The following is a 19,527-nucleotide window of genomic DNA, read 5'->3' as shown; positions in this document are numbered from 1 at the left end:
GGCACTCAATTTCAGGGTTGTGCAATTGCAAGGTAATCACTTGCATGACACTGAGAAAGGGTACCTCCTTAAATTTTGTGTTGTGAGCACATTACTCTCTGTGTGACAAGTCACACTAAGATAAGTCTCTTCCATAAGGCAGGTATCCCATTCCTTGGCCAATTTAGAAACACTGAAAAAAGCTTAACCAGTGTTTCTGATTACGTAGTAGGTCCTCATAAATGTTGAATTAATGAAGGGAACCTAGTCTAGATTTTCTTAGTGAGATGAAAGATAAACTGTGGCTTCTAAGAACAATATACCTTCTAAGAAGTTTATTGGTAAATCACAAAAGCTTCTCCAAAGATGAGAAAGTTATCAGCTCATTATCAGGACATGTCATAAGCTGAAAAGAGGCACTACTGGGAGGTTAAATAAGGTTGAAACTAAGGGAGAAAGAGCCATTCATTACAGCACATCTAAATTCAACGAGATCCTCAGAAATGAGTGATCCATGTAAACTAATGTTTTATGAAAGTCTGAAGAGAGCAGTGATTCAAGAAGACGAGTATCTAGCCTTTATAACAGCTTAATTGTCAGACCATATATTACTCTCCATGCATCGTTCTAGAGTCTGCTTTACTGGGCAGGAGTCCATTGCTTATCTTTTGTAATTTTCTCTCTGAAGATATAATACTCCACCTTTAGCCAGGGAGTTCCGTTTTTTGGCAGAAGCCTCTTTGCCTAAAGAGCAAGAAAGCCAGATAGCTAGAGGGGACCATTTCCATCAAGCAAGGGAAGAGTAATAAGACACAGTCCTTCCTCAGTATCCACAGGGGATTGGTTCCAGGACATCACGTGGATACCAAAAACCATGCATGCTCAAGTCCTTTATATAAAATGGCGTAGTAAAGTCTTCCCTCTATATCCACGGGTTCTGCACCCTGGTTGGTTGGATGTGGAACCCATGGATATAGAGGGTCAACTGCAATGGGTAATTAAGGAAAGAAATCATGATTATATTGAAGGACTAAGATTATAGGGAGGTTGAGAAAAGCTCTGTCCCACCAGAAATGGAAAAGAACTCCAGAGAAGAAAGGAATGGAAGCTTTACCTTACAATGGGTGCACTTCAGAGTTTTGGATGATATACAGGTTGAGAAAAAGCATAAATTCTATACACACTATTTGAGTGCTTATTAGCTGCTAAGAAAAATTAAAGTGGTAAGATATGATCCCCATCTTTGAGGAATTCAGAGACTAACCAGAAAGTGCCCTGAGAGAGGCACAGAGAGTTACAAAGAGAGGATCATTCATTCTTCCTGGAAGGGATGGCTGTTTCAGAAAAGACTTACTTAGTGACAAGAAACAAAGAAGTGAAAAAGAATTCTGGTATAGATATTGGGAGCTAGATTTTTATTCTAATTATTCTGGCTCCATTTTGGTAATTTTATATTAACTACTTAAACTTCTAAGCTCCAATTCTCTTAACCGTAGAAAGGGAACAATAATCCCTGAAATGTCTATTGTACAACATGGTTGTAGAGATCAAATGAGATCATATATATGAAAATATTTAAACTATGAAGTGTTATTAAAATTAAAGTATGTGAAGATATTATCTTAACTACCTATTTAATAAAAGGCATATAGTACTAGACAAACAACACTGGAATTTATATTTTTCTTAGTTAACTTGAATTTGAAATACTGTTTTTGGTAAAAGACCTAATGACAAATGATGATAATGGAAATAACTACCAACAACTATCAACTTCTTGTTAGGTACTAGAACTGTGCTAGATTCTTTACATGAATTACCTGTTTAATTTCACAATAATTCTAAGTATAGTACTATTGTCCACATTTTGTTTTATAAATAAGGAAACTGAGGCGCACAGAGTAACTTGCCCAAGGCCACAAAGTAACAGAGCTGCTGGGACTCAAACCTAAGCAGTCTGATTCACAACTTCAACTACTATGCTGTATACTACACACTAAAAAAGTTGCAGGAAAAAAAGAAAGAGCTTGAGACACTTATAACATCATGGAGCCACTATAGCACCCTTGGATTATGTACCTCTAGGTTCTTGTTACATGAGAAAAATCAACCAACCCCTTTTTTTGTTAAGCCAGTGTAGTCCTAATGGGTACAGAATACTACAAAATATAGAAAAATAAAAAGGAATCCATAAAATTTCTTTAAAATTCTTTGTAAGATTTACAATTGTTAATCCAAAATTTCCAATTCACATCAAGGGGTAACTAAAAGACATATGTTTTAAATACTTGATTCAACTAATGAAGAAAAACGTGTCACTCACCCAACAACAGCATACTGTTGTCCCTCGACAATGAGAACTTCAGCTGGTTTCCTTTCTTCTGTAGCTAGAGAGTAAAGCGAATAAAGAGACATGGGTAAAAGATGAAACAAAATATTGGATAAAAAATTTAAACTGGAAAAAACTGAAAAAGTTCCTATTCAGGGCCTGAAACTATCTCATTTCTGCAAATAAATCTACGTGTTGGGAAACAATTCAGCACAAAGTAAATAAAGTATACTGCATTTGGAATCAGAGAAATCTGGATTTGAATTCCAGTACTGCCAATTACTGGATGCAAGACTAGGCCAATTACTTCTTTTGAATCTCAATATCTGTATCCATTAGACATGGACAACAATATCTACCTTTCAGTGTTGTTACTGAAAGAGATAATGCTTATGAACTGGCTATCCTCTAGGTCTGGCACATGGCAGATGATCGATAAGAAGTAAAGGAAAAAGAATGTTATTAGTTGGGAAAGGCAGAACTAGCATTTCAACTGGTTATCTTTTCTTTATTATAACCCTTAGAGTACAACTTAATTCCTAAATTCAATGGAGAGATTATGTATTACTTTTCAAGATTTTAATCCAAAGGTTACTTTATTTTCAGCATGTGGTATTTCTTATTATTAAAAAACAAAATTCAGCATATTGAGGTGAAAAGAACAGTGGACTGGATTACTGCCCTGAATCAGCCAAATTAAACAGATTACCATGCGCAAGTAAGTCATCATGCTTCCCTAAGCTTCAAATCCTTTTGTTCTAAGACATTAAATATCTACTTCCTCATCTCTTTCAAGGAAAGAAATTCAGTGTGATATAATTTCTAATCACAATTCACTCTGTATGTCAGATTAAGTTTTTTGAGGACAGGGGTTGTGTCTTAACCAATTCTCAATACTGCAGAGAAATGGCTTAGCACAGTAGTTAAGAGGAAGGGCCCTAAAGTCAGTCTGCCTGCAGTTGGATCCCAGCTCTACCACTTCCTAGCCAGGTAACCTTAGGCATGTTGCTTAACCTCTTTGTGCCTCAGTTTCCATATTTTTTAAAATGGGAATACTAACAGTGTCTAGCTCATGGATCTGTAAATGAGATAACAATGTAAAGTGCTTAGAAAAAACTGTCTAGCATCAGGTAAGCAGCAAATTAATATTAACTGCTATCCATTAAACTCCATCTCCCCAATGCGAAGCTAAGTAGCTAGTAACTCAATAAATAGATGATGGATGCATGAATAATAACCAAGGATCCTTAACTCTGTATGAACTAGTAAAATGTTAATGGATTTCTAATAGCATATCCTTTCTTCTTTCTCAGAGGAAAACAAAAGACAAAAGCAGGGTATATGGGGGACGGCTTGAAGATGGCGGAAGAGTAAGACGCGGAGATCGCCTCCCTCCCCACGGATACACCAGAAATACATCTACACGTGGAACACCTCCTACAGAACACCTACTGAAGGCTGGCAGAAGATCTCAGACCTCCCAAAAGGCAAGAAACTCCCCATGTACCTGGGTAGGGCAAAAGAAAAAACGAAAAAACAGAGACAAAAGAATAAGGACGGCACCTGCACCAGTGGGAGGGAGCTGTGAAGGAGGAAAAGTTTCCACACACTAGGAAGCCCCTTCGCGGGCGGAGACTGCGGGAGGCGGAGGGGGGAGCTTCGGGACCGCGGAGGAGTGCACAGCGACGGGTGCGGAGGGCAAAGCGGGGAGATTCCCGCACAGAGGATCGGTGCCGACCGGCACTCACCAGCCCGAGAGGCTTGTCTGCTCACCCGCCGGGGCGGGCGGGGCTGCGAGCTGAGGCTCGGGTTTTGGTTTCCGACAGAGCGCAGGGAGAGGACTGGGGTTGGCGGCTTGAACATAGCCTGAAGGGATTAGTGCACCACGGCTAGCCGGGAGGGAGTCCGGGGAAAAGTCTGCACCTGCCGAAGAGGCAAGAGACTTTTTCTTCCCTCTTTGTTTCCTGGTGCGCGAGGAGAGGGGTTTAAGAGCGCTGCTTAAAGGAACTCCAGAGACGGGCGCGAGCCGCGGCTAAAAGCGCGAACCCCAGAGACGGGCGCGAGCCGCGACTAAAAGCGCGGACCCCAGAGACGGGCGGGAGACGCCAAGGCTGCTGCTACCGCCACCAAGGGGCCTGTGTGCGAGCACAGGTCACTCTCCACACCCCTCTTCCGCGGAGCCTGTGCAGCCCGCCACTGCCAGGTTCCCGGGATCCAGGGACAACTTCCCCGGGAGAACGCACGGCGGGCCTCAGGCTGGAGCAACGTCACGCCGGCCTCTGCCGCCGCAGGCCCGCCCCGCACTCCGTGCCCCTCCCTCCCCCACCCCACCCCCGGCCTGAGTGAGCCGGAGCCCCCGAATCAGCGGCTCCTTTAACCCCGTCCTGTCTGAGCAAAAAACAGACGCCCTCCAGCGACCTACACGCAGAGGCAGGGCCAAATCCAAAGCTGAGCTCCTGTGAGCTGCGAGAACAAAGAAGAGAAAGGGAAATCTCTCCCAGCAGCCTCAGAAGCAGCGGATTAAAGCTCCACAATCAACTTGATATACCCTGCATCTGTGGAATACCTGAATAGACAAGGAATGATCCCAAATTGAAGAGGTGGACTTTAGGAGCGAGATCTATGATTTTTTTCCCCTTTCCTCTTTTTGTGAATGTGTACGTGTATGCTTCTGTGTGAGATCTTGTCTGTATAGTCTTGCTTCCACCATTTGTCCTAGGGCTCTATCCGTCCATGGTTTTTTTAAAAAACTATTTTTCTTAATAATTAACTTTAATTTTAATAACTTTATTATACTTTACCTTCGTTCTTTCTTTCTTTCTTTCCTTCCTTCCTTCCCTCCTTTAGACAACGAATCACCCCAAATTGAGGAGGTGGTCTCTGAGAACAAGATTTATGATTTTTCCCCCTTTACCTCTTTTTGTGAGGGTGTATGTGTATGCTTCTGTGTAAGATTTTCTCTGTATAGCTTTGCTTCCAACATTTGTCCTAAGGTTCTATCCGTCCCTTTTTTTTTAAAATATTTTTTAATTCAATAACTATATTATACTTTATTTTATTTTTACTGTATCTTCTTTCTGTCTTTTTTCCTTCTTTCCCTCCTTCCTTCCTTCCTTCCTCCCTCCCTCCCTCCTTTCTTTCCTTCTTTGCTTCTTTCTTCTTTCCTTCCTTTCCTCCTTTCCTTCTTTCTTTCCTCATACTTCTACTAATTCTACTTTTTCTCCCTTTTATTCTGAGCCGTGTGGATGAAAGGCTCTTGGTGCTCCAGCCAGGAGTCAGGGCTCTGCCTCTGAGGTAGGAGAGCCAACTTCAGGTCACTGGTCAACAAGAGACCTCCCAGCTCCACATAATATTAAACGGCGGAAATCTCCCAGAGACCTCCATCTTAACACCAGCACCCAGCTTCACTCAACGACCAGCAAGCCACAGTGCTGGACAACCTATGCCAAACAACTAGCAAAACAGGAACACAACCCCACCCATTAGCAGAGAGGCGGCCTAAAATCATAATAAGGCCACAGACACCCCAAAACACACCACCAGACGTGAACCTGCCCACTAGAGAGACAAGATCCAGGCTCATCCACCAGAACACAGGCACTAGTCCCCTCCACCGGGAAGCCTACACAACCCACTGAAACAACCTTAGCCACTGCAGACAGACATCAAAAACAACGGGCACTACGAACCTGCAGCCTGCAAAAAGGAGACCCCAAACACAGTAAGATAAGCAAAATGAGAAGACAGAAAAACACACAGCAGATGAAGGAGCAAGATAAAAATGCACCAGACCTAACAAATGAAGAGGAAATAGGCAGTGTACCTGAAAAAGAATTCAGAGTAATGATAGTAAGGATGATCCGAAATCTTGGAAATAGAATGGACAAAATGCAAGAAACAGTTAACAAGGACCTAGAAGAAATAAAGATGAAACAAGCAACGATGAACAACGCAATAAATGAAATTAAAAATACTCTAGAAGGGATCAATAGCAGAATAACTGAGGCAGAAGAACGGATAAGTGACCTGGAAGATAAAATAATGGAAATAACTACTGCAGAGCAGAATAAAGAAAAAAGAATGAAAAGAACTGAGGACAGTCTCAGAGACCTCTGGGACAACATTAAACGCACCAACATTCGAATTATAGGGGTTCCAGAAGAAGAAGAGAAAAAGAAAGGGACAGAAAATATTTGAAGAGATTATAGTTGAAAACTTCCCTAATATGGGAAAGGAAATAGTTAATAAAGTCCAGGAAGCATAGAGAGTCCCATACAGGATAAATACAAGGAGAAATACGCCAAGACACATATTAATCAAACTGTCAAAAATTAAATACAAAGAAAGCATATTACAAGCAGCAAGGGAAAAACAACAAATAACACACAAGGGAATCCATAAGGTTAACAGCTGATCTCTCAGCAGAAACCCTACAAGCCAGAAGGGAGTGGCAGGACATACTGAAAGTGATGAAGGAGAAAAACCTGCAACCAAGACTACTCTACCCAGCAAGGATCTCATTCAGATTTGATGGAGAAATTAAAACCTTTACAGACAAGCAAAAGCTGAGAGAGTTCAGCACCACCAAACCAGCTTTACAACAAATGCCAAAGGAACTTCTCTACACAAGAAACACAAGAGAAGGAAAAGACCTATAATAACAAACCCAAAACAATTTAGAAAATGGGAATGGGAACATACATATCGATAATTACCTTAAATGTAAATGGACTAAATGCTCCCACCAAAAGACACAGACTGGCTGAATGGATACAAAAACAAGACCCGTATATATGCTGTCTACAAGAGACCCACTTCAGACCTAGAGACACATACAGACTGAAAGTAAGGGGATGGAAAAAGATATTCCATGCAAAAGGAAACCAAAAGAAAGCTGGAGTAGCAATTCTCACATCAGACAAAATAGACTTTAAAATAAGGACCATTAAAAGAGACAAAGAAGGACACTACATAATGATCAAGGGATCGATCCAAGAAGAAGATATAACAATTGTAAATATTTATGCACCCAACATAGGAGCACTTCAATGCATAAGGCAAATACTAACAGCCATAAAAGGGGAGATCGACAGTAACACATTCATAGTAGGGGACTTTAACACCCCACTTTCACCCATGGACAGATCATCCAAATGAAAATAAATAAGGAAACACAAGCTTTAAATGATACATTAAACAAGATGGACTTAATTGATATTTATAGGACACTCCATCCAAAAACAACAGAATACACATTTTTCTCAAGTGCTCATGGAACATTCTCCAGGATAGATCATATCTTGGGTCACAAATCAAGCCTTGGTAAATTTAAGAAAATTGAAATTGTATCAAGTATCTTTTCTGACCACAACGCCATGAGACTAGGTATCAATTACAGGAAAACATCTGTAAAAAATACAAACACATGGAGGCTAAACAATACACTACTTAATAATGAAGTGATCACTGAAGAAATCAAAGAGGAAATAAAAAAATACCTAGAAACAAATGACAGTGGAGACACAACGACCCAAAACCTATGGGATGCAGCAAAAGCAGTTCTAAGGCGGAAGTTTATAGCAATACAAGCCCACCTTAAGAAGCAGGAAACATCTCGAATAAACAACCTAACCTTGCACCTCAAGCAATTAGAGAAAGAAGAACAAAAAAACCCCAAAGCTAGCAGAAGGAAAGAAATCATAAAAATCAGATCAGAAATAAATGAAAAAGAAATGAAGGAAACGATAGCAAAGATCAATAAAACTAAAAGCTGGTTCTTTGAGAAGATAAACAAAACAGATAAACCACTAGCCAGACTCATCAAGAAAAAAAGGGAGAAGACTCAAATCAACAGAATTAGAAATGAAAAAGGAGAAGTAACAACTGACACTGCAGAAATACAAAAGATCATGAGAAATTACTACAAGCAACTCTATGCCAATAAAATGGACAATCTCGAAGAAATGGACAAATTCTTAGAAATGCACAACCTGCCAAGACTGAATCAGGAAGAAATAGAAAATATGAACAGACCAATCACAAGCACTGAAATTGAAACTGTGATTAAAAATCTTCCAACAAACAAAAGCCCAGGACCAGGTGGCTTCACAGGCGAATTCTGTCAAACGTTTAGAGAAGAGCTAACACCTGTCCTTCTCAAACTCTTCCAAAATATAGCAGAGGGAGGAACACTCCCAAATTCCTTCTACGAGGCCACCATCACCTTGATACCAAAACCAGACAAGGATGTCACAAAGAAAGAAAACTACAGGCCAATATCACTGATGAACATAGATGCAAAAATCCTCAACAAAATACTAGCAAACAGAATCCAACAGCACATTAAAAGGATCATACACCATGATCAAGTGGGGTTTATTCCAGGAATGCAAGGATTCTTCAATATACGCAAATCTATCAATGTGATAAACCATATTAACAAACTGAAGGAGAAAAACCATATGATTATCTCAATAGATGCAGAGAAAGCTTTCGACAAAATTCAACACCCATTTATGATAAAAACCCTCCAGAAAGTAGGCATAGAGGGAACTTTCCTCAACATAATAAAGGCCATATATGACAAGCCCACAGCAAACATCATCTTCAATGGTGAAAAACTGAAAGCATTTCCACTAAGATCAGGAACAAGACAAGGTTGCCCACTCTCACCACTCTTATTCGACATAGTTTTGGAAGTTTTAGCCACAGCAATCAGAGAAGAAAAGGAAATGAAAGGAATCCAAATCGGAAAAGAAGAAGTAAAGCTGTCACTGTTTGCAGATGACATGATACTATACATAGAGAATCCTAAAGATGCTACCAGAAAACTACTAGAGCTAATCAATGAATTTGGTAAAGTTGCAGGATACAAAATTAATGCACAGAAATCTCTGGCATTCCTATATACTAATGATGAAAAATCTGAAAGTGAAATCAAGAAAACACTCCCATTTACCACTGCAACAAAAAGAATAAAATATCTAGGAATAAACCTACCTAAGGAGACAAAAGACCTGTATGCAGAAAATTATAAGACACTGATGAAAGAAATTAAAGATGATACAAATAGATGGAGAGATATACCATGTTCTTGGATGGGAAGAATCAACATTGTGAAAATGACTCTACTACCCAAAGCAATCTACAGATTCAATGCAATCCCTATCAAACTACCACTGGCATTTTTCACAGAACTAGGTCAAAAAATTTCGCAATTTGTATGGAAACACAAAAGACCCCGAATAGCCAAAGCAATCTTGAGAACGAAAAAAGGAGCTGGAGGAATCAGGCTCCCTGACTTCAGACTATACTACAAAGCTACAGTAATCAAGACAGTATGGTACTGGCACAAAAACAGAAAGACAGATCAATGGAACAGGATAGAAAGCCCAGAGATAAACCCACGCACATATGGACACCTTATCTTTGATAAAGGTGGCAGGAATATACAGTGGAGAAAGGACAGCCTCTTCAATAAATGGTGCTGGGAAAACTGGACAGGTACATGTAAAAGTATGAGATTAGATCACTCCTTAACACCATACACAAAAATAAGCTGAAAATGGATTAAAGACCTAAATGTAAGGCCAGAAACTATCAAACACTTAGAGGAAAACATAGGCAGAACACTCTATGACAGAAATCACAGCAAGATCCTTTCTGACCCACCTCCTAGAGTAATGGAAATAAAAACAAAAATAAACAAATGGGACCTAATGAAACTTCAAAGCTTTTGCACAGCAAAGGAAAGCATAAAGAAGACCAAAAGACAACCCTCAGAATGGGAGAAAATATTTGCAAATGAAGCAACTGACAAAGGATTAATCTCCAAAATTTACAAGCAGCTCATGCAGCTCAATAACAAAAAAACAAACAACCCAATCCAAAAATGGGCAGAAGACCTAAATAGACATTTCTCCAAAGAAGATATACAGAATGCCAACAAACACATGAAAGAATGCTCAACATCATTAATCATTAGAGAAATGCAAATCAAAACTACAATGAGATATCATCTCACACCGGTCAGAATGGCTATCATCAAAAAATCTAGAAACAATAAATGCTGGAGAGGGTGTGGAGAAAAGGGAACACTCTTGCACTGCTGGTGGGAATGTGAATTGGTTCAGCCACTATGGAGAACAGTATGGAGGTTCCTTAAAAAACTACAAATAGAATTACCATATGACCCAGCAATCCCACTACTGGGCATATACCCTGAGAAAACCAAAATTCAAAAAGAGTCATGTACCAAAATGTTCATTGCAGCTCTATTTACAATAGCCTGGAGATGGAAACAACCTAAGTGTCCATCATCAGATGAATGGATAAAGAAGATGTGGCACATATATACAATGGAATATTACTCAGCCTTAAAAAGAAACGAAACTGAGCTATTTGTAATGAGATGGATAGACCTAGAGTCTGTCATACAGAGTGAAGTAAGTCAGAAAGAAAAAGACAAATACCGTATGCTAACACATATATATGGAATTTAAGAAAAAAAAAATGTCATGAAGAACCTAGGAGTAAGACAGGAATAAAGACGCAGACCTACTGGAGAACGGACTTGAGGATATGGGGAGGGGGAAGGGTGAGCTTTGACAGGGCGAGAGAGAGTCATGGACATGCACACACTAACAAACATAGTAAGGTAGGTAGCTAGTGGGAAGCAGCCGCATGGCACAGGGATATTAGCTCGGTGCTTTGTGACAGCCTGGAGGGGTGGGATAGGGAGAGTGGGAGGGAGGGAGACGCAAGAGGGAAGACATATGGGAACATATGTATATGTATAACTGATTCACTTTGTTATAAAGCAGAAACTAACACACCATTGTAAAGCAATTATACCCCAATAAAGATGTTAAAAAAAAAAAAAAAAAAAGCAGGGTATATGGACTACCCTGATGGTACATTGGTTAAGAATCCACTTGCCATTGCAGGGGACACGGGTTGGAGCACTAGTCCAGGAAGATCCCACATGCTGCGGAGCAACTAAGCCCGTGCGCCACAGCTACTGAGCCTGCTCTCTAGAGCCCGCGAGCCACAACTACTGAAGCCCACGTGCCTAGAGCTAGTGCTCTCCAACAAGAGAAGCCACCACAATGAGATGCCTGCACACCACAATGAAGAGTAGCCCCCGCTTGCTGCAACTAGAGAAAGCCCGTGCTCAGCAACGAAGACCCAACACAGCCAAAAATAAATAAATAAATAAATAAAAATTTATTTAAAACAACAACAACAAAAAACACTTTAAAAATTATTCAAAACTTCAAAATTTCAAATCTGGTATTACAGGATGAGTTGTACATAAGTTTGTATTATTATTTTATTTATTTATTTTTGGCAGTACACGGGCCTCTCACTGTTGTGGCCTCTCCTGTTGCAGAGTACAGGCTCTAGACACACAGGCTCAGCGGCCATGGCTCATGGGCCCAGCCGCTCCGCGGCATGTGGGATCTTCCCGGACCGGGGCACGAACACATGTCCTCTGCATCAGCAGGCGGACTCTCAACCACTGCGCCACCAGGGAAGCCCAAGTTTATATTATTAACCCATGACAACTCCACTTTAACTGATATACAAAAATATCTCTAGCCACTGCATGTCTTTCATAAGAGACCCAACTGACATTTGATACAAATGAAAATTTTCTTCTTGAAACTCTAATTTTTTAACTTCTGTGTTTTTCTGGATTGTCCTACCTGTCTGCCCTTCCTTTGTAGTCTCCTTCATAGTTTTCTTATTCTACAGTTCTTTATATTTTGGTTTTCTCTATCATATCACTACTACATTACTTGTGATTGATAATAAATATATCTTTCATCAGACTTAGACCTTTTAAAGTAAAATTATACCTCTTACCTATGTCTCAACATTTGACACATAGTAGAAGCATACTAGTGTCCAATAAAAGAATACATGTCTCTAAACAATACAGTACAGTGGTTAAGAACATAGCTATGAAATTATATAAAGTTGGTTTCAAATCCCAGATCTTTATTTGTACCAAATTCCTTAACCCCTGGAAGCCTCATGCCTCCTCACTATTAAACAAGGTAACAATAGTATCTTTATTATAGGTTGTTGTGAGGGTAAACTGGAGTAATGCATGTAAAGCACTTGGTCCAGTGTCTGGCTATGGTTAATACTCAATAAATATCTGAAATTATTATTAAAAATTACCACATACTTTTCCAATCAACTACTTACTAAGCTGGGAGTGTTAGTTCTAAGCTTCCCAAGAGGCACTATCAATTAAAGAAATATTAAGCACTCCTACAAAATGAACAAACAATATAAAATTGAAAGAGAGTGTGTGAAAGAGTACACATACCCCCTGATTTTTTTTCAGGTAAAGCAATCTTTCCATCTGCTATAGAATCAACAAGATCCTGAAATTCTGCAGGAACATCAGCTTGCTTCCAGCGTTCATTGTCTAAGAGGAGGCTATTCAAAAGTAAAAAGAAAGGAAGATAAACTTTAATAATATTTCAACACCATCTCCTTGGGTGAAAAGAAAAGGAAGAGCTGAGTGAGTACATAAGACTTTTGTTATATATTTAAGACTACATGTATCTTAGTTAAATTCAAGTAGAGCCCATGCAATACAAGGCATTGAGTTTTTAAATAATAATGGCCATTACCTGTTAGTACGTAAGACTTTAAAAAGTGCTGAACACCTTAATAAACTGAAATCATTCATAAACAGTATGAATAGTTTCAGAAAATGTTTCTCTTTTTATGTCTCTTAGCCTAGTCAGGAAGAGTGGTAAAACATAATTAACTTCACTTTGAGTGGGAAAGGAAAAGTCAATCTATTAGGATCTTCCTGGTAAGTACTTTAATGGAACTAAACATTCTAACTACACTTTCAAAAGCTAAGAAATGTGATTTTAATTCCACAATCTGTCTTTAATTAAAAAGAAAAAAATCTGTCAGGGGTTTTAACTGGCCAATTAATGAAGTTTCCTCTTTTAAATATAATTGTGTTTTGTAAAGAAAAGGGGAAAAAAATGAAGAACAGAATGGACATGGTGATAATACCTGAGCTTGGTTTTTCTCTCTTCATGAAACCTGTTTACAAATTTATTAGCTTGGCTCTGAAGTGCTCCAAGTAATGACATGCTTTTTCTTCCACAGATCTGTTCAGTTTCTAAAATGAATGTTTCCATTAATCTGGAAAGTGTTATGAATTCTGTGGAATTCAGCTTCTCAAGAAAACCATCCTAAATTTTAAAGATAACACAAAAATCATGAGAGTTAGTATAACACCAAATATGGATGAGCTATAAAACCAACTTAAACAAATATTGTTTTTATAATAGTTGTATTAATTCCTAAAAATTATTTTAAAACAATTTTAAATAAAATTTCCCAATACTTTAGTCCCAGAAATCAAGCATAAAAAGTTTAAGATGTCTAAATTTTATTCTGATCCCTTTGTAATACAGTAGCTCAAATAAATTCAGATCATACTATACAATTGTCATACTATTGGAGTACAACTAATTTTCTTAATAAATTATTTGGCTAGGTATACACATATATATGTATAAAAACAGCATATTAATTTCAAATTAATTATTAAGGTATTATATTTCAAAATAAGTCTTTTAATCATTTATTTGAAAAGCATGCTTAATTTTTTCTATTTCTTTTATTTGGATTATTTTGCATTTCAACATCTCCTTAACAGACCACACCAGTACCTTATTAAGTGTTCAAAATATGCATTATGTGGAATAGGGACACAAGCAAGGATATATTCCAGATCTTTAAAATAATGTTACTATGTATAAAATATCTAAAGTTTATTAAAACAACTAACCTTTGCTCTTGACATGAGAAATTTGACAGCTCGATCATGGCATATATCTGAGGCACTATATAATAACTCCTGGACATTATTTGCCAGCTTTCCCAGCTCTAAGTCAGTTAATTTCATGTCTTCATTGACCCTGAAAATGACAGAAAGAGATTAAGTCAAGGAAAGTTGTGAACACACTGTTCACCATAGATGACCTACCAATAAAAAACAAAAAGCTGTAAAATTTACATTTGAGGGAAAATTCTGTGATGTATCATATACTTTTATTTTTGTGGTAGAGCATCACATAAACAAGCTCAGATAACACAAATATATTTTACCCTAATATTATATAAGAATAATTTTCTCTCTCTGCTGTAGTATTTTTAATACTTAGTTCAGACTCTGACTGGAAATTCTGCAAAAACTACAGCAAAAGAAATTCTCATTAGGTACAAGGGCGTAGCTGTGGCAGGTTGTGCACAGGTGCTTAGGATGACATGGTGGAAGCAAGAGGAAAGGAATGGAAAGAAGGAACAAACAGGCCCTCTTTTTACTTATAATTATGAATGACTATTAATAGTCAGATCAACTAAGCTAATATTTCCTATTTACTGTGCTTAACTACTATGCACTGGAGGGAATACTGTTCTCAAGAAACTTACAATTAAATAGGAGTATTTATAATATGTAATGCATCTATTCCAGTTTTGAGGAAGAAATGTAAGACTTCCTGTTTTTTATACATTTTTCCCCAGGGCATGTATAAAGACCACTGATTCTGTGCCAACAAGTCAGTTTAGTGTTATCATGAACCAAGTGAAGTACCTTAGCATAATTTTTCTCCGTTTCAGTTGAATTAAAATAACTTTCAAAGATATTTCAAAGAGGACCTGATGTATATTAATTTGAGGCAAACCACCACTCTCACTGGGTTAAGGTATTAAAGAAAGTTATTACCTGCTATCCTTTAAAGTTATATCATTAAATTTACTTACCAGTGCTTTAAAATAATGGATGGATAAATATTTTTTAATATACTCTCAGATACAGTATCTTGCTTGGTTCTCACACTCTGAAGAAGATAGATAAATTTCTACTTTACAGATGAGGATACTGAATCTTGAAAGTTTAAGTGATCTACTCAAGGTCACAAGGTTAAGAGGGTGGGACTAGAACCCAGAATTAGTCTAATTCTATTTCTAATCTGATAAGCTTCTTCTACTGCAACATTTCCTTCTATATAAACAGTCCAAGTGCTATTTCAATTCCAGCTCCCATAAAACTGTTTGCTTAAATTTCAAAGTTAAAATTTTATTTCAATTGTAAATTCGATTTTCTGAAGGATTTCTAAAATTTGCCCCTAAGTAAGGGAATGATTAAGAATTTGGAACTCTTACCAATACGCCACCAATTCACAAAGATATAAACAGGAAATAGCAAAAAAAAAAAAACAACTTAAGTCTTTAAGAAAGTAGGGTGACAATCCAAAAACCTGGGATGTTTGGTTTTCTAAAAAAATCATTTATTTGTTTGTAATTTTGCTTTTTAAAAAGATTTTTAAAAATTTAAGTCTAATGGATCTCTTTCACGTTAATAGGGAAAAGCAAAAAACAAAACCTCACAGACATGATCCAGTAATTCTACTTCTGGCTATGTACACAAAAGAACTGAAAGCAGGATCTCAAAGAGATATATTTGCACACCCATGTTCACAGTAGCACTATTCATAACAGCCAAGAGATGGAAGCAATCCAAGAGTCCACTGACAGATAGATAAAATGTGGTATATACATACAATGGAATATTACTAAGCCTATAAAAAGAAGGAAATTCTGACACATACTACAACATAGATGAACCTTAAACACAATATGCTAAACAAAAGGACAAATACTGTATGATTCCACTTATATGAAGTACCTAGAGTAGTTGAACTCATGGAGACAGAAAGTAGAAGAGTGGTTGCCAGGGGATTGGTAGGGAAGGAAATGGGGAGTTGTTGCTTAATGTGCATAGGATTTCACATTTGCAAGAAGAAAAAGATCTGGAGATTGGTTGTACAACAGTGTGAATATATTTACCACTACTGGACTGTGCACTTAGAAATGGCTAAGATGGTAAACTTTATATGTTTTTATTTTAACCACAATTTAATTTAAAATAAAAAATTTAAAAAACCTACAAAACTTTCTAATCCTTTCCATTATTTTTCCTTTCCCATTTCCTGCATGGGAAATTATTTACTCTTTTGTGCCCATGTCTGCATTGGAATAAACTTACAAAGTTGTAGACTATTTTGATAATGTAAGAAAATATGGAAAATCTACCACTAACATAGATAAAAAATCAGACATCATTTCTGCATGTACTGCATCTATGACACAATTACATACTGCAAAAACACTTGATACAAGAAAGAACTAGTTAGGGTCACATGTATAAATATACTCAATCAATCCATTGCCCCTTGGGGGTGGGTAGTTCCCGGACATTTATGTGCCTATGAAACACAGAAGAAACCACCTACAGAACCTCTGGTATCATGCTATGGGAGCATGCCATTGTGGAAAGCCAGAGAAGCTCCAGAGTGTATAGTAAGCCACAATGGAGGTGGGAGGGGAGGGATAAAAACTATGAGGCTGCATTTGATTTAAAGGAATCTCAAATAGTACAGCTGATTTCTAGCTATCTTTTAATATCGTTTCTCACTTCTGCCATAATAGTTTTAGCTATCAAATAGCCAACAAGCTATAGACTATTTCTCAAGCCTCTCTTACAGCTAGATATAGACATGTGATAATATTCTAGCCACTAGGATGTGGGACTGCAAATTCTGAACTATGCTCTTAAAAAGAAAGAAAGGATAAAACATGAACAAATTTATGTGAAAGCAACAGGGAACTAACAAATCTAAAATGTATATGGATTTGCAACATAAATAGGGCATACTGGAAGAAGAATAAAAGGTAGGAGAAATGACCAGATATTAAGACTAATTAAAAAGCGATCATAGGGTTTCCGTGGTGGCGCAGTGGTTGAGAGTCCACCTGCCGATTCAGGGGACGTGGGTTTGTGCCCCGGTCAGGGAGGATCCCACATGCCACGGAGCAGCTGGGCCTGTAAGCCATGGCCACTGAGCCTGCGCATCCGGAGCCTGTGCTCTGCAACGGGAGAGGCCGCAACAGTGAGAGGCCCACGTACCGCAAAAAAAAAAAAAAAAAAAAAAAGCGATCATAACTAATACAATTTTACTTAATGGTACCGGTGCAAAGCAGACAAGTAAGAAAACAGAATCTAGAAACAGACTCATTCATATATGAATATTTAATTTAAGACAAGAGTGGCACTATAGAGCCACGGGTAAGACAGTCTTTTCAATAAATGGTGTGAAGTTAAAAAGATATCCACATGAGGAAAAAGACAACAACCTCACACTATACACAAAAATCAATTCCAGATGGATTGTGGATCTAAATGTGAAAGGGACAGCAACAAAGCTTCCAGAAAAAAACATAAGAGAATATCATCAAAGTCTTAGGTTAGGGAAAGATTTCTTAAACAGGACACACAAAAAAGCACAAACCATAAAAGGAAAGATTGAATCATAAGATATTAAAATTAAGAAATTTTGTTCACCAAAGACCCCAATAAGAGAGTGAAAAGTCAACCCACAGAGTGGGAGAAGATATCTGCAGTATGGACAACTGACAAAGGGCTGTGTTGGGACTACATAAAGAACTCCCATAAATCAATAAGAAATAAAAGGCAAACCAACAGAGAAGTGGGCAAAGGATGTGAATAGGGCCTTCACAGAAGAGGACATCCAAACAGCCAATAAATATATGAAAAGTGCCCTCTTACCAATCATCAGGGAAGTAAAAATTTAAACTACTATACCTGTGACATATCCACCAAAATGTCTAAAATGTAAAAGACTGACAATACCAAGAGTGAATGAAGATATGGAGTGATAGGAATGCTTCCACACAGCTGACAGGATTGTAAAGGAGTACAACAATCCTTTGGGAAATTGTTTGGCATTAGTTAAATTGGCTATTCACAATACTTATTCATTCCTAGGTATATATTCAACAGAAATACTTATGTCATGTACACTGAAGACATCTACAAGAATGTTCACAACAATCAAACTGAAAATAATCCAAATTTCATCAACAACAGCATGATAAATACATTGTGGTGTAGTCAGAAGTGGAATATTTATGCACAAATAAACTACTGCTGCATGGAACTACTTAGAAAAATATCACAAATATAATGTGGAATGAAAGAAATTAAAGACTAAAGAACATGATTCCATTTATGGTTCCATTTATATAAAGTTTAAAACCTGGAAACACCAATAGTTTTAATGTTTTTTGGGGGGGAAAAGTGAAAGCATAGTGGCAGGGGGGGCTTCTAGAGAGCTGGTAATGTTCTATCTCTTAACCTTGGTGATTACACCAGGGCGTTCATTTTGTTATAATAAATTGAGCTGAACACTTATAACTGGTCCATTTCCCTATATGTGCATCACATTCCAATTAAAAGGTTAAAACAAAACAAAAAAGTAAGGAGAGTACCAGCCTTTGTCCTCTCCTTCCTGCTGCTACAGATTGAAATGAGATGATAAAACCTCCTAAGACACAGAGGGAAGCTACACAATGAGATGGTAGAGCTACCTTCTCAGCTCTGGACCTCCTACCTCTGAATTGTTACAGGAGAGAAACAAAATTCTATATTGTTTAAGCTACAGATGTTTTTACATCTCTTTTAACAGCAGTTTTAGACTGAACCCTAACTAATAAATGTGAAAATATAAGCCAGAACAGAGAAGAAAAAATTTTATTAATATGTAGTTCAGGGTTTGATTGATTGATTTATGGTGGGGAGGGGGAGGTATTATAGCTGACTTTACACTATAACTGCAACCTTTATAAGCTCCTGGGCTATAAGCCAACTTACATCAAAATGAACAAAAGTACTGAATTCTTATTATTCTTAATAATAACAAAATACAAACAATGTTCTTGGACCAGAAAGATTTTATTGGCTGTTTTATTTTTGTTCTTCCTATTCAGAACATTATTGGGACAACTGGTGAACTTTGAATGGGGTCTGTGCATTAGATGGTAATAATGCAGTAATGTTTTCTTGATTTTAATTGGTATACTGTAGTTATTCAAGAGAGTGTTATTGTATTTAGGAAATATACACTGAAGTATTTGGAACATCAAGTCTGCAACCTACTGTCAAATGATTGAGAAAAAATTTTAACATGAGAGACAAAGAAAGGAGAGACAAAAAGAGAGTGAGAAAAAGAGAGGAAGGGAGAAAGAGGGCAATGTGGTAAACCATTAACTGGGGAAGCAAGGTGAAGGATATATGAGAGTTTTTTGTACAA

The 19,527-nt window shown here is 37.7% G+C and overlaps 1 protein-coding gene across 6 annotated transcripts in view; it reads right to left on the bottom strand.

Annotated features, from left to right (window-relative positions):
• VPS54 (VPS54 subunit of GARP complex) overlaps positions 1 to 19,527 on the bottom strand; it is a 111,048-nt gene that overhangs the window by 27,105 nt on the left and 64,416 nt on the right. For all 6 annotated transcript variants that reach the window (XR_003794842.1, XR_003794843.1, XM_029231503.1 and 3 more), the window contains 4 exons: positions 14,142 to 14,271; positions 13,358 to 13,539; positions 12,648 to 12,760; positions 2,303 to 2,366 (listed from right to left, as the gene is read on the bottom strand). Coding sequence is in view for 4 of the 6 variants with exons in the window: in XM_029231503.1 (XP_029087336.1) it covers positions 2,303 to 2,366; positions 12,648 to 12,760; positions 13,358 to 13,539; positions 14,142 to 14,271 (489 nt within the window). In the remaining 2 variants the exon portion in view is untranslated. The remainder of the gene's footprint in view (positions 1 to 2,302; positions 2,367 to 12,647; positions 12,761 to 13,357; positions 13,540 to 14,141; positions 14,272 to 19,527) is intronic.

The sequence above is a fragment of the Monodon monoceros genome, unplaced genomic scaffold, assembly GCF_005190385.1.
Source record: "Monodon monoceros isolate NGI ecotype Baffin Bay Population unplaced genomic scaffold, NGI_Narwhal_1 Super_Scaffold_19, whole genome shotgun sequence".
Taxonomy (NCBI): Eukaryota; Metazoa; Chordata; class Mammalia; order Artiodactyla; family Monodontidae; genus Monodon; species Monodon monoceros.
Note: the sequence above shows the minus strand (reverse complement) of the source record. Positions and strands in the feature narration are given on the sequence as shown.